Consider the following 14,783-nt stretch of genomic DNA (forward strand, 5'->3'; position numbering starts at 1 on the left):
TAACATTGGAGGAAAAAAAAAAAAGAAATAGGAGTGCGTGTGCGTCATCATTGAGGTTAACCTTTAGCTAAAATGTAAAGGGTGTGTCCAGGAAGAGCGGGATTGGTTTGGAGACTCAAATTTATAGATTTACGGTCTCTTTGCTAAGTAAATTGAACGCCTTTTGATATTTCCGAATGATTTTCTTTTGTCCCTTTAGGTCAGATATAATGACTTGCCCTCCTTTTATGGAAATGTTGTGCTGTTTCAAAGGTTTCCCCAATTTAATAATCGCCCTTTAGTAGCAGCCTAAATTAACCTGCATCTCAGTAGGGGGCTTACGCAAGAGGTGATGTCCAAAATTTGATCAGGCAGAACTATGGACAAAATGGTAAAATTACCGCTGTCACCTTGCAGTTGTCTCCCAAAAATGAGGCCCATGTTAATTGAGGCAGAACATTTTTGAATTCTTTCATGTCAGATGAAACAGATCCACATTATAATGTTCTCCAAATGGGCTGTTTTTGTATTCCTCAGGACACGTTGATCCATGATGACTTTTAATTTGATAAAGAACGGTGTAAAACATAAAGAGATGGGCCATACTGTTTTAACGTTTCTTAGAAATTTGTTATTAACCTATTCATAACACACAAAAAAGACTTTTAAACAGTCTAATTTAAACGACACATTCATTATATCTATATAGTTTTCTTTGTCCTTTATGGCAGTGGAAAAGACAGACAAGTCAATAATCTTTTCGTTTTTTGTTTGTTTTTTTTTTTATTTGCTACCTTACAAGCAAAGTATGGTGTTGAGTATATGGCCTGTGCCACTTAAGTATTTGCAAGGTCTCAAAAGTTTGTAAAGAGTTTCTCCAAGTAGCTCCTGTTAACTTACTTGCTAACTGAGTTGTTAGCTTCTTTCTTTAATCTTTAATCTTACTATATCTTGTTTTGGGAGATGGACATATCTCTTCAACTGCTTGATAACCAAACTTCTTTATGAAACATTGCATTCAGTCTTTAAAATCTTTAAAAGATACATTTTACCTTTTAACCTTAAAAGATATCAGACAGTTTGTTTTTCTCCAGATTACTTATCTCCCCTATTGAGTAAATTGTATTTATGTAAGTGTGTGTTTGTGTGCCTGTGCTTGGTTTGTTAACCATGTAGACCATGCCGGCTGGACACCACTGCATGAAGCATGTAACCATGGCAGCACTGCATGTGTTGAGGCTTTGCTACGTCACCACCCCGCCCCCGTGCTTAATAACCAGGTGGGTGGAGTGAGTCCACTTCACGATGCCCTGCTAAACAGACACATGGACATCGCCAAAATGCTACTGGAGCACGCAGGTGGGTAAACTTCACCAGTACACCCAGAGACTCTAGAGTGTAAACTGACATAATCTAACACTATTAAAAATGAATTAACTCCAATTTTATCTTTAAATTGCCTAAATTATTGTCAAATATTGTTCTTTAACCAAATGATATTGGTCTTGAAAGTGATGGTACTTTTGTGAGTAGTTGTGTTTTGTCTAGGTTGGATCTGGTTGGATCCAGGGTGGCAAACTCCAACATCTATACTTACAGAGTTGGTTGCAGAAATATTCTAACTTGTGATTAGGCGAGTCAATTTAATTTAATATAATCTGTCCATTTTATGGAGACTGGCAGACTTTTTGCTTCCTTTTTACATGAAAAATTAAATGATATTAAAATGCTATAGTATCTTTTTGGGTGGTCTGCGTTCATACAGTGAGATATAGGAAACAGCCATAAATGAATTAAAATAAAAATTAACATCTCTGTGTATCCAGGTGCATGTGTGTTAGGTTAGGCTGATGCTTTTATTGTGACTTCCAATCAAAACAGGAACAGATTTTTCATTTTTACAAATTAGTTTTCTTGTAACAGCTGAAACTCTGACACTGATATTGGTCTTGGTGTCTTATTTTGTCAGTGCCATTACTCACGCAGGTTCAATTAGAAATTGCTACTCTAACTGTATGTTACATGTTTATGCTTCTTAATTGGATGGGATATATCCAACTGTTTTTATATGTCTCCATGTAATCCATCTTCCTTGAAAAGATTCATTAAACCAAATGGTCTCCGTCACATTGATGGAATCATATAATGTTAAAATAAAACACCTTTAACTTGTCTGGCCAGTTGGCTGCCAAGAGAGCTAATCTGTAGAATTAGCCATTTAGCTAATGATTTACTGCAGTGGTGGGCTGCTTGTCACTGCTGCTGTAGCCAAGACAAGCTTTCAATTTAATGTAGCCTACAAATGAAGTGGAGCTTACTGACAGATTGAATGCTGCTTTCGACCTTATTAGCAGGGCCAGTTTTATCTTAACTAGCCTCCTGGTAGAGTGATGGACCTGTTGATGGTGAGGCTTTTAAAGGGGCACTCCACCAATTTTACACAAGTTCAGTTTATATGTCACATAGATTACTATTCAGTATGTGAAAGCAGATATTTAACGTCTTCTGTGGCTCTGGAAGAAGCTTTTGTAAGGTGTGAAAAAATAACCCTGATGACATCATCAGGGTTATTTTATCACTGGCTTAGACTCAGGTTTTTAAGCAGAATACCTGTGGGGTTTACCATAGAGGATCTAACCAAACTATTACTGGCAATTAACATCAGTATGGGAACTGTACTTAAGGATGTTTTTAGAGTAGCAACAAATGACACATTTGTTACAGTCTGTATTTCTAATTACATGTACTACTTAAAGAATCATGGGCTGTACACATACAGTGCACCCAAGACAAACAGAATTGGTACTGGGTCCCAGAGGCCGTACCAGCTGCCTGCTTTTTCGCTGTATTAATTCTAGATCATCTATACCATCTCTCCCTCTGCCCTCTGCTTGTCTTCATAATCCTCATGCAATCCTGCACTGCAGTGTCTGTCCAAACAGATTACAGATCACCTCATAAGATGTCTGTTAATGTCTTTTTGACGAGATTAGAGGAGTCAGGATCCACCGCTTGCGAAATTCACATGCAGGTTTTTTTTGTTTTGTTTTGTTTTTTTAGATGTGTCACAACACAACTAGTTTGGTGTCTGCATCTTTGTGTGCCACATACAGTCTGAGCTCAGGAGGGTTGAAGTGAGCGTGACGGGTGTCGTAGCTCAGGAGAGGGTGGCGTAGCTGGGTGTGCGGCAGCAGGTGGCAGAGAATGTCTGTGTGTGTGTGTGTGTGTGTGTGTGTGTCTGTGTCTGTGTGTTTTTGGGGAGCCGGGGGGGTGAGGGAGTGGGGGTGCCATTTGCCAGCGTTGAACAAGTCTCCCATGTAACATACCTCTGCCTCTGCTCACTTCTCAGTTTGACTAATTATAGTTAATTTGATTCGACTTTCCTATTAACACATGTACATATTCTGTCCTCAAAAAATAAATTAGACTGGGATTGTTTAGTCCCGGAGAGGAAACAAGAGAGCGCTCCTTTTTTTTTTCCTTTTTTTTTTCCTTCCCTCCTCAGTAACAGGAGGGAGAGCAAATTAAAAGAGGTCAGAGAAAGAAGCAGCTATCTGTATCAGTAAAATTAGAAGAGAAAGAGAGTGTGTGTGTGTATGTGTGTGTGTGTGTGTGTGTGTGTGTCTGTGCAGTAGATGTCTGGCCTGCTGTCTAGGCCAGGTCTCTTCACAGGGACTGAGCAGAACAACAGGAATGAGAATAGTCTGAATCTAAAACACCTGCAGGCTTGTACATTATACTTCTTTTTTCCCACTCGCTCTCTTTCTGACTGTTTGCTATTTCCTCACACCTTGATGGCGGGTTGTCTAAAGGCTACAGCAGGGAGTTGGTGAGGAGGTGGTCCTCTTGACTCCAGGCTATACTGTCTCTCTTGGTCTCTTTTCCGTGAGCTCCATCTGGTTGCCATGGACACCATCGATAGGCATAGGATTTTTATTTTTTTTTTTATTTTTTTTTTTTTTGGTCCAAGTTCATACTGTTAAATGTGGAAAGTTATAGCTTTGGGGGGTACATCATGCTTAGTTACCGTAACTGTCTTTATGTTGTTGTTCATTCCAGTTTTTACTCTAAACTCAGGCAGGACTTTTGTGCTTGTGGCTGCATTTCTAACACCCATACATCAGACTGCTTTTTAAATTTTGGCCAGGGAGACTCACTGCGCCGTCCCATGATAGGAAAACAGGCTAGTGGGCCAGATGCATTTCCATTCCTCTCTCTTTATTTATTATATTCCTTGGTTTTATTCTTCTTCTGAGTTCCTTCTACATCTCCTGAAACTATATTTTTCACTGAGGCATTCACCCTGTTGTCCTAGTTGTTTCCAACAGACAGGCTGAACCTAGCTGCCAAGGCCAGAGAGGGCAATACTGACACTGGCACACCAACAAAGCCTTTATTTGGGAGTGATCTCACCCCTTTGTAAGCCTGTCTGCTTGGAGGCCTGTGCTCTGTATGAGTGTGTGTGTGTGTTTGTGTGCATTTTTAGGGGTGAATTGTAAAGGGGGGAGGAATGGATGGATCCCCCCCCCTACCCCTCTACCTCAGTCCCTCTAGGCTTATGGAGCTGGCAAGGAAAGGATGCCATGGCTGAGGGCAAGGCTGACTCTGCTCTCCTCCCCTCCTCCTCCCATTGCCCAAGGCCACCCCACATGACCCTGTGTATAAGTGTGTGTGTGTGTGTGTGTTTGGCTTGTTTTTACATAGTATGGAAGTGTCCTTGGCTGTATATTTTTGGTGTATGTGTATGCATGCACAAATATTTTCCTGAATCTCAAATGCTGTAATGAGTGTGCGCTGGCTTGCAATTAAATATCTGATGCTCCCTGTGCCCCCTTCCCCTTCCTCAGCTGGTAGGAGTGTTTAAATTTTGCAGGGTGGCCAGGGCAGCCGGTACCCCTGATTGGAATGGAAAATGACCCGGAGCCTTTAGCTGTGCAGTTCAGACCTGGCACACACACACACACACACACACACACACACACACACACACATATATAGAGAGAGGAGGCGTGTCAGTTAGCAAAGGGGGTGGAGAAATAAATAAAAGAGCCTTTAAGCTGTCACCACTCTGCCCTGTGACCGTAATCGCTGATGGCGTCCCTTCAATACAGCCCACCATGTTAGTAAGCACAGCTAGTCCACCTCGGCTTGTAAACACACGCATTCACACACACATACACACACACACCCAGACTAATTTAGATGCTTGAGGAGGAAAGAGTATAGGAGCAGAAAGAATTGTTCAGGTATGTGTAGAAGTGTTTTTTTCTTTTTCTTCAATCTTTTCGTCAAATTGTTTGGCTAGAGTCAAGTTCAAGGAGGCAGGAGAGGTTGCTACATGACTGCTTCTCCTTCTCTTATATTCACACACAAACACACACACACACACACACACACACACACACTCACGCTTACCACACAGCATCCTGTGGTCCCTACAGATCTTAATGCGAACGAGTGTTTGTGGAGCAGAAAGATGTCATTTGCTCAGTGGCACAGGAAACACACGGTCCCCTCGGACTGCTGTAGTCAGTCATGGTTTGTCTCTGTCTGTTTGTCTGTCTCTGTCATAGATACACGCACATACACACACACACAGAGGTTGTGCTTTAGACACACTTGGGCCTCTTCACTGTCAACATGGTAAAGAAAGTTCATTCTGCTCAGCACTTATTTCCCTGTGGGTCCTGAACTGGCAACTGCGAGGAGCTGAGCACTCGTACTATTAGAGGTGAGGCTGTGTTTGGAGCTCTCGGCTTCATTTGGGTGTGTTGATGTTTCAACTGCAGGTTTCTCCAGGCTGTATTTCAAGGACTTCCCTCACTGGGATTTTTTTTTTTTTTTTTGACTAGATTCTTTTTCGTCTTCTTTCTCCTCTCTTCTGCCTGTCTTTCGCTATCCAACCCCCCCAACCTTTCTTTCCGCGTTTTTCGGGCGGTTGCCAGGATTAGATCTGGAGCTCTATCCGACAGTCTCCCCGGTTGTTCCTCACAGAGCTCCAAGAAGAGGGTGAGATCCCTTTTCAGTGTGTGTGTGCGTGTTTTATACAGATGAGGGCCAGAGAGGATCAAAGAAATGATGATGATTTTGTGATTTCATACCAAAGGTTTCTTGCAGGCTACTTATGCCCAGCACCACCTTTTGGGATGTACAAACACACACATCTTGCTCTTTTTTCCCCTCTATAACCATGTACAGCATTTAGTGAGAATGAAGGCCACCGAGAGCTAGCTTACGTGAAAGGGAAAGGGTAGACGCCAAGGGGCATTTAACTATTTTTATTTATTACGGTGTCGTCTTTCACCCACAAGGTTGCACTAGAGTTTAATGTCATGTATTTAGTTCTAAGAACTGAATGATAATTGAGAGTGGAGAAGTGCTGAAAACATGCTCTTTCCATCCACAAACAAAGCAGAGTTTCAAGGTTTAGTTTGTTTCTTTTGTCAGTTTCTGGGGCTGATTGAAAAGAAAGACAGCATTCACAGTCACAGGCCAGAGATGATTTTGTTTTGTTGGCCATGAAGATTGTTCTCTGTCTGACTCCAGCCCTGAACTTAAAACATCATATATTGCACGAGTATTGTATTCTCCCTCCCAACCCCCCCTTAATTTAAAACACTTAACAATAACCCAGGAAGCGATTCAAAAGTACACTGACAAAAAAAAATGTCTATAGAAAATACAGATAAGAGAATGATGTTTACTTCTTTGACTTACATTAACAAGAAGTCCACAATGGCTGTTGAAAGTCAACAGTGTGTGGTGTTTCAACTCTGGTTGAGTGGGTCATACAGTGAAAATGAAGTGTAAATGAAGACATTCAACAGGAGTTGAATGTGTTTGCTTAAAGCAGGCTTTCAATGACAAGCTAAACCCTGGGTATGTAGAATGTTGTACTTTTAATTGTTAGAATCGTAAAGGCCACCTCTAGCTCACCTCTAAATTAAGTCTTGTAAAAGAAAACAAGAGTCAGGAGCAGATAGGGCATACGGGGTACGCCATTATTATTCATTCTCGCAACAAGAATGTAAAGTCAGTCTGAAGTTCTCAGGTCTAAATTTGCCAGCACAGTGTCAAATGTAAACATGTCGTATAATATAGTATAATATAGAGAATTGTCCTGGTTTTTAAAGGTGCAGTCAAATGTGAGTGTTGTTAAAGCTGACAAAACATATGAAAAGCAATAGTTTGTCAAAGGCACTCATATGATTGTATCAATGGATAGAACATTTTTGTCCTATTAGATTTAACCAAAATGATATCAGTTATAGTTCTGCATCATGATATCATATCTTAGTTTAAAAAGGCTGATGCCCTCATTAAGTTGTATGAGGAGAGAGAGTGAGAGGGAGTGGAGCGAATGAGAACGAGAGTGAACTTTTAAGTGCCTCAAGATTTTTTACTTTTCACTGTGAACTGTGTCCAGTGTGTCTCTGCGCTGAGGCTAAGAATAAAAAGGTTGATTCATCCAAGTTACCAGAAATATATATATTTTAACTGTGACTTTGTGTGATATCTCGCTACAGCCCTTGAAAAGATAGTCTTTATGAAAACAGTTGACAGTGTGTTTTGTGGAATATCCAGGGTAATAGGGACATTGTTTTTTAACAAGTGACATCAGTGGACTTTACCCACTTGCACCACCTACAAAAAATATGACATCCCCACAAGCCCTAGCTGCACCTAATAAACCTGCTAAACATCGGGGTGTCAGCATTGTTATTGTGAGCTCGTTAGCATTTAACTCAAAGCACCACCTTGACTGAGAACAGCCTCACAGAGGGGCTATCAGTTTTGTCACAATACTTTTTGTGCTGTAACATCTGCATTGCGTCTTACCTTTGCCCCATGTGGGTCGCACTGGGCATGAAAAGCAGCTTTTTAAGTACAGGAAGACACCAACACAGCACTTTTTGCACTAGTCTTTGCCATGAAACTCAGTAAGTTAAATTTGTATTAAATTATTGTGCCCGTGAGAGATTTGCAGACACTGAATTCTAAAATCACAGCCTGTACTTATTATATATCTTTATACCACTGCAGTCTTCTGTGTTCATAGATTTGAGTATTGATTTCCCTTTGGTATACTGTAGGCATAACTTCCAAACAGTTTGAATAACTAAATAAGGCTGTGTGCATGTTAATGGCATCATAGGAAACAGTTCATTATAGCTGAACATGATGATTCAGTACATGACATATTATTAGAGCTGATAGCAGTGATCAGCCTTTTCTGATTCAAGAGACCAGTTAAGAGTTCATTTAGGGCTCCGCTCTGATCATTTAAGATGCTAATCGCCCACTGCTGATCAGCATCCAGTAATCAGAGTGTATCTTATGCCCCCCCCCCCCCCCCCCCCCCCCCTTACTAGAGGCATTGGAGTGGCAGGGGATTACACAAAGCTAGCAGTTGGTGTCCATGCCTTCATAACCCACCTTATCTGCCCTACCACCTCCAAAAAGGCTGTGATCCAGCTGTAATCTGTGGCTGACCGGGCTGTGTTTGAGCTGTGTAGCGTGCAGGAACACGTTTATCAGACATAACCTGTGAAGATGATGCTCACCTGTGACTGAGAAGACTGAGAGGCTTCCACGGGCTATAATGGCATTAATGGGGAAATATAGCAGAAGCAATACAGCACTGATGCTCTGACTGATCTCCCATCCATGTTTTTTTCATACTCTGAATATCAAGGTGAAAAAGCAGAGAAAAACATCACTGAGCGTTCAGACCCTGTTGCGAAAGCAGAGAGAGATTTTAGCATATTCACTTGTCTGGCTGGTCTTTCTTTTCCCTGCATCTGATGCCTCTCCGCTGGCTGCTTTGGTGCTTCACTTGGTTGGCCTTGTTGTTTTTGCTGTGGTTTCTAGTCGCTAGCTAGCAGCTCCCTGTGGATATGTGATGCCGTGCCCCTGGCTGCAGTTCACACACACTCACCCTGCCTCTCTTTTTCAGTCAGCGAGGGGAGATATAGAGAGAGAGCGAGAGAGGGGGTGGGGGGGGGGTGTTTACCATGCTGTGGAGCTGCCTGCTTCCCAGCTTGTCTGCCTCAGCCCCAGCCTCAGACCAGAGACAGAGAGGGAGAGAGAGAGAGACATAGGGGGAGGGAGCACTGCATCTTTCTTTCCTTCCCTCCCTCCCTCCCTCTTTTTGCGCCAATTTTCCCTTCCTCCACTCTTGCTTTTATATTTCTTGTCTTCGCCTGCCCTCTAAAGGCCAAAGGGCTTTGCGCTCAGTATGTATATGTATGCGTGTGTATGTGAACATGTGTGTGTGTATGTGTGTGTGTGTGTGTGTGTTGCAGACTGCATCTGGCTGGTGCATCAGGCAGTGGCTTTTGCTAGGCATGTGAATTCCCTCCCTCTGCTGTAGCTTCAGAGCTGAGGTCTTTGCAGGGTATTTTCACATTCGTACACACACTCACACATACACATAAAGGATGGTGTAATTACCCTGTGCTCTCATGTAATCCCCCAGGTGTTGTATTTATCTCCACTGCAGCATATCTGACACCCAGCGCCAATACCTGGATTCACTTCAGTCGCCGTCCCTGCACCAAAACCATCCCCCTGCCTCTAATCTCATAACTCTGTGTGTGTGTGTGTGTGTGTGTGTGTGTACGTATGTGTACATGTGTGTATTATATTATAAACAGTATGTGATGTTATTTTCAGGTCTTATGTTAGAAAATATGTAATTTAGCACTGGCTATGACCGTTGACGTCTGTATTAAGTGCTGTTGAGCTGTGAGTTGGAACATTACAGCGCGTTTTATATCCAATGATGAATAATAAAGAGCAACTGACTCTCTTGTCCAATGGATGAAACATAGGAGCACAGTATAGAGAGGGAGGAGGAGAAATTCCTGGAAAAGCAAAACACACAATCTGATGCTTAATAGAAATAAAAAGGAGAAAGTCAGGCAGGTAAAAATGCAAATGTGACAGCAGACACACTGACACACACACTTAGCTTTCAGGCAGACAGATCTACAATCAAACACACAGCCATACAGACAGTCTTGCGTGCTTTAAGGCAAGCCGAGCCCAGGGCCGTGCTGCAGGGGCCCTCTCCTCCCCACACCAGTGTCATACCTCTGGTTGGAGGCTGTCTGGCAGGCGGGTTTGACGTGGCGGCGGTGGCGGCGGTGGTGGCGGCAGCGGGGAGCGCTTCTCAGTCTTCCTTTTTCTCTCCCTCACGCCGACAACTTGCATCTCGTACACTTGAGTGAGCAAACAGCACTGTAGTTGAGAAGAGTGACAGGTGGATTAGATTGAAAGTGCTGGAGCAGATTGGCGTTGCTTTATTTTGGGTGGAATTTGTGTTTTCAGCTTTAGAACCATACCCAGTTTTTTACAAGAGGAGAGAAAAGGGAAAGATTTTCTATAGGTTACTGTACATTTACACCGCTGGTGCAACAAGGTTTCTCCTGTTTGACAATACAGTTGTAATTGGGAATCTGACTTGTAGTGTAAGTGCTGCTTTGTCTGGTGCTTTATGCTTAAATTATCCCTATTTCTGTTATGTTCATTTACATATCTTTGCTGCTGCAACAAGCCATTTTCCCATGAGAGGAGAACGTACTGTGGGAGTTTCATCTTATTTAACTGATGCACAGTATTCATGCATTTCAAGAGTGACTGGTGTAAAGCAATTTAGAAATTTAGTTCATGCGCACACACACTACGTAAGTATGTATTCCCTGCACGTATTTGATTTTTCATATCTTTATTTATTATATAGCAGTCACAATGCCCATGTGTTGTGCCAGCTGAAGAGAGAACTGCTGCAATCGTTTTTGATGAAAAGGAAAAGAATTGGAACTTGGAGTGGGAGAGAAAACCTTTTCCTCCCTTCATCTTTTTCCCTTCTTCACCTTTGGTTGAAAACACTCCACAGAGTTCCCAGGTTCATGGTCCAGGCTTAAAAGCCACTTGCAGAGCTCAGTCCCAAGGCTGGTCCTCTCAAAGGAATGCACAGAACAGGAGGTATTATAAAGAAAAATAGCCTCAGTCTTCTTTCCTTCTTTTTTGTGCTCATCTAGAAGTGACAAAGATGGATCCATTTTTCTGCAGACATGGTGTTGCATGTGTCGGTGTGTCTGAAAGCGGTGCTAAAGTAACGTTTTTTGTTGTTGTTTTTTTTTTTAATATCCACATTCTGGTGGACCTGAATCTTTTTGACAATGTGTCACACTGTGGTCAGCTTCACACATTACAGCCACTCCTACTGGATGAGCGTAATAGCGAGGACAGCTTGTTATAGAAACCTGGTGATTATGACCTGCTGTGAACAACCCCTCTCTCTCTCTCTGTCTCTCTCTCACACACACACTCACACATACACCACGTCGCTCTGTCTCCCTCCCCTCTGCCTTTCTCTTGTGGCCACTTTGATCAAATCTGTGCTCTTACGTCCTTGACTGCTGCCCCCGACGCCTGACCCCTGCATTTGAAATTTCCCCGCTTATGTAAAAGTTTATGTAGATTAATGCCACAATTTATGCAGATTGAGTTTTTGCCACTCAGGCTTGAAGCACTAAAAGGTAGATGAGCGCTGACCTTCCCCGCTAACAGCTACGTGAGCTCTCACCGATTATCTCATAACTGCTACGCACAGTGTTAGTTCTGTGGCAGGCAGAGAGATGGAGAGCAATTTCAGAATTCATAACGTTCCATTTTGAACTACTTTTTTTTATAAATAGTGTCATTTAAAACAAGGCTGTCTTTTTGTCAAAATGGCATTTTGGAGGCTTGGTAAGTGTGGTTTATGTCAGGATGCGCCACACACACAGAATTGTCCCTCCTTTAAAATGTCGTGCTTCCTGCAGCCCTGCAGTGTCTGTCAAACAGAAACAACTGCCAGCAGCGGTATCAAGCAGCCTTTCAGCCGTGTGTGTGTCACACCAAGCCTCCACAGAGCCGTAAACTCACTCACAAGTGGCAGCAGCATTGCCGAGGTTGAACAGTCAAGCACCATCAAGAGCAGTTTGCCATAGAAATGGGTCTATCTGAAAGCAAACAAAGGGCTCACACTTGACTCGACCTGCTCCATGTAGGCTAAGTGCGCACGGGACCGTCTGACACTGGAAAATGGCTCTCAGTCTGAACAGACAAAGCAGAAGAGTAGAGAGAGGAGATGGTAAATGTCACCATTATAACTTTGCAGGCATCTTAAGAGGGGAGAAAAAAAGTGTTACATTCAGCTGTGACTGTCACATTCAGTTTGAATGTAGTGAAGCGGGGCTAAAAGGGCAAAATCAAGGTTACTGGAGATGTTTCGAATGTATTGGAAAGTTGTACTTAGTGTATGAAGTGGATGTGCCTCTTTCACTAAAATAATACTACTGTTTTTCACTGAAACACAAGCCTCAGCGCAGCATCTGTAGCCCCGTCGTAAGTGATTTGGATTCACGCGTAACTTTGCTGTTACAAATCGTCCTTTCAAACCCCTTACACTATAAAGTGCGAATTTTTAACAGAGCAATTTTCTGATGTCACAGTCAAGGTCTGTTGCGAGTTTGTCACCCCCGAGCAGCTCCCCGTGTCGCTGACAATGACGACGAGCTCACTCACAGCTTTACATCGAAAAAACTAACGGGAAAGCAGAGCCTTTATCAGGTCACTAACCCTCTGCGCCTTTTACACAAATACAAAGTGACCCGCCCAGTCACACCGTTAAGACAAGGTGTCAGCTGAAGTTAGTGCTGAAGTGAGCTAAAAGCCCTGGCTGGCACTGAGGCCCAGTGGGAAAACAGCTGTTCGCTTACACTCCCCACTTCGCTGTAGCATGTGTGTACTGTATAACATATGTGTTCCTGTGTGTGTCTGTCTGCGTACTATTTATATCTGTTGCTGTGTCCTGCCATTGACCCATGTGGTGTCTCTTTTTTATTTGATAATGATGCGGCACCCCACGGTAGCTTGGCTGCACGTCAGTGTGATCTGTGTCACTGATGCTTCAGCTGGCTGTTTACATTGGACTCATTAACCTCCAAGTCTCAGGCCAATGTGCCACTTTAAAAGTCAACATTTAAAATCAGATCAAATCTTCTGAGAACTTCATTAGGTTCCCTTTCACGTCCGTTGCCAAATGCAAATTTTCTTACAAGCACATCCTTCATTGCTTTAAAACAGGCAACTTTAAGATGAACTTTAGTGAAAGTTGAAGAATACTGGGCAGTTCAAATGTTTAAATAGTGTCTGCATTTTAGATTTTCTGTTTTGTCGTGGTGTGTGAACGCTGTGACATGTTCAAAGTGCCTATACATGCTGGTCAACAGAGCTCTTAAAGACCCTCTTCCTGTCCTTGTATAGTACTGATGAAGTATTTGGTTGAGTTGACGTTCTGTGGCATTAACAATTAAAAACTACTCCCCTCTTCTAAGTATCAAAAGTATTTTCAGGCAAACATTTGGAGTCGGGTTCATTTCAGGTTGTTCCCTCTTAACCCATGCATACTGTCTTTTCAAGTGCAGCAATGTCATTGTGGAAATGCAAGCTGTCGTGTGCTCTATGTACACCTGCAAAGAGTGTGTAGTAGCCTCGAGCGGTGATAGATATGTCTGTAATCAAAGGAAGACAAGGGTGTGTGATGTGATTCTGTACACCTCCGTCCCTTCCAGGCTCAGTTCTCCTGCAGCAGGCCGATGAAGACGGGCGGACTGCACTGGATCTGGTCTCCACAACAACTCAAAGGGAGGAGCTCCTCCACAGCGCGCAGGTCGGCGACTCCGCCCTGAGAAACAAAGTGACCAAGGTCTCGAACCTTCCCCTCCTGGAGGCCGGATCCTCCCTGCTGGCCCACCTGATTTCCTCCTACCAGCAGGAGAGGGCCCTGTGTGACCACGCGCCACCCAGCGACAGGGCCCGCAGCCTGGCCTACAGGTTGGTCAGGGCCCTGGAGACGCACTCCTTCCAAAAACTTACTTTGGGCTGGACGGACCAGCGGGTAGTCAGGTTGGTGGAAGACGCAGACACACTGTTGGAGCTCAGCAGAGGGAGGTACCTGGGACAGGTGTCTCAGGCTGTGAAGGAGTGCAAGGGACAGAACACAATGTTCCTAATGGAGATGCTGGAGAATTTAAAATCTCTGGGAGATGCTCTGATGGCTGATCTGTGACAGAACACTGTAAAATACTTAAATGCACAACCAAAGGGGCAAAAGGGTGTCTGTGCCAGATAAAATAAAACTGTTCATTACATGGTCTTGCAGTTCAATGAGGCCTTAAAATATCTGCACTGGCAAAAATCATGTTTTGGCTTTTTGTGAATGTATGCCTTGGGCAAGCAGCTGATTGTAACTATGATATGGTTTGGTTATATTCTGCTACCTTGTTTTGGTTTAAAATGTTTTATACTTTGCAAATATTTCTGAAATCCAAAAATGTATTTATGTTGAATGTTTTCAGTTGCATGTTTTATAGGAACACTAACATTTCTGTGTAGCCTGTCACTACCTCAAGCTCTAGTTTTCTACAGTTATTTTTCTGAATGTTTCAAGATGAAATTGTTTTTTGTGTGTCAATTATTATTTATAACAAAATAAATGAACATAAATCAGTTGATTGTTACATTACCACACTGTAGTGTCTAGTATTTTATAACCAGCAAGTCAGGGGGGAATTGGTAGCTGCTGGTAATAGCTTCATGTGGGGGCCACAGTGGAAAAGTTTAAACCAGTTCTCACAGAAGTCGTCCCGGTTTGAGATGCTTGAGGCACCAATGTGAACTCGGGGTCTCAGCCACACAGACAGCAGTGAGAAATGAGCCACTTCCTGAAGCTGAACACGAATGAAGGGGAT

At 43.0% G+C, this 14,783-nt stretch overlaps 1 protein-coding gene across 2 annotated transcripts in view; it reads left to right on the forward strand.

The window, feature by feature from the left end:
- The window catches only part of slf1 (SMC5-SMC6 complex localization factor 1), a 29,102-nt gene extending 14,545 nt beyond the window's left edge, over window positions 1–14,557 (forward strand). The window contains exons 17-18 of one of the 2 annotated variants that reach the window (XM_018668598.2): window positions 1,156–1,338; window positions 13,605–14,557. In XM_018668598.2, coding sequence (XP_018524114.1) covers window positions 1,156–1,338; window positions 13,605–14,101 — 680 coding nt within the window. In that variant the 3' untranslated portion in view covers window positions 14,102–14,557. The remainder of the gene's footprint in view (window positions 1–1,155; window positions 1,339–13,604) is intronic. The other variant, XM_051075256.1, reaches the window with a different exon arrangement.
- The last annotated feature ends 226 nt before the right edge of the window (window positions 14,558–14,783 follow it).

Source organism: Lates calcarifer, linkage group LG13, assembly GCF_001640805.2.
Source record: "Lates calcarifer isolate ASB-BC8 linkage group LG13, TLL_Latcal_v3, whole genome shotgun sequence".
Lineage (NCBI taxonomy): Eukaryota > Metazoa > Chordata > Actinopteri > Centropomidae > Lates > Lates calcarifer.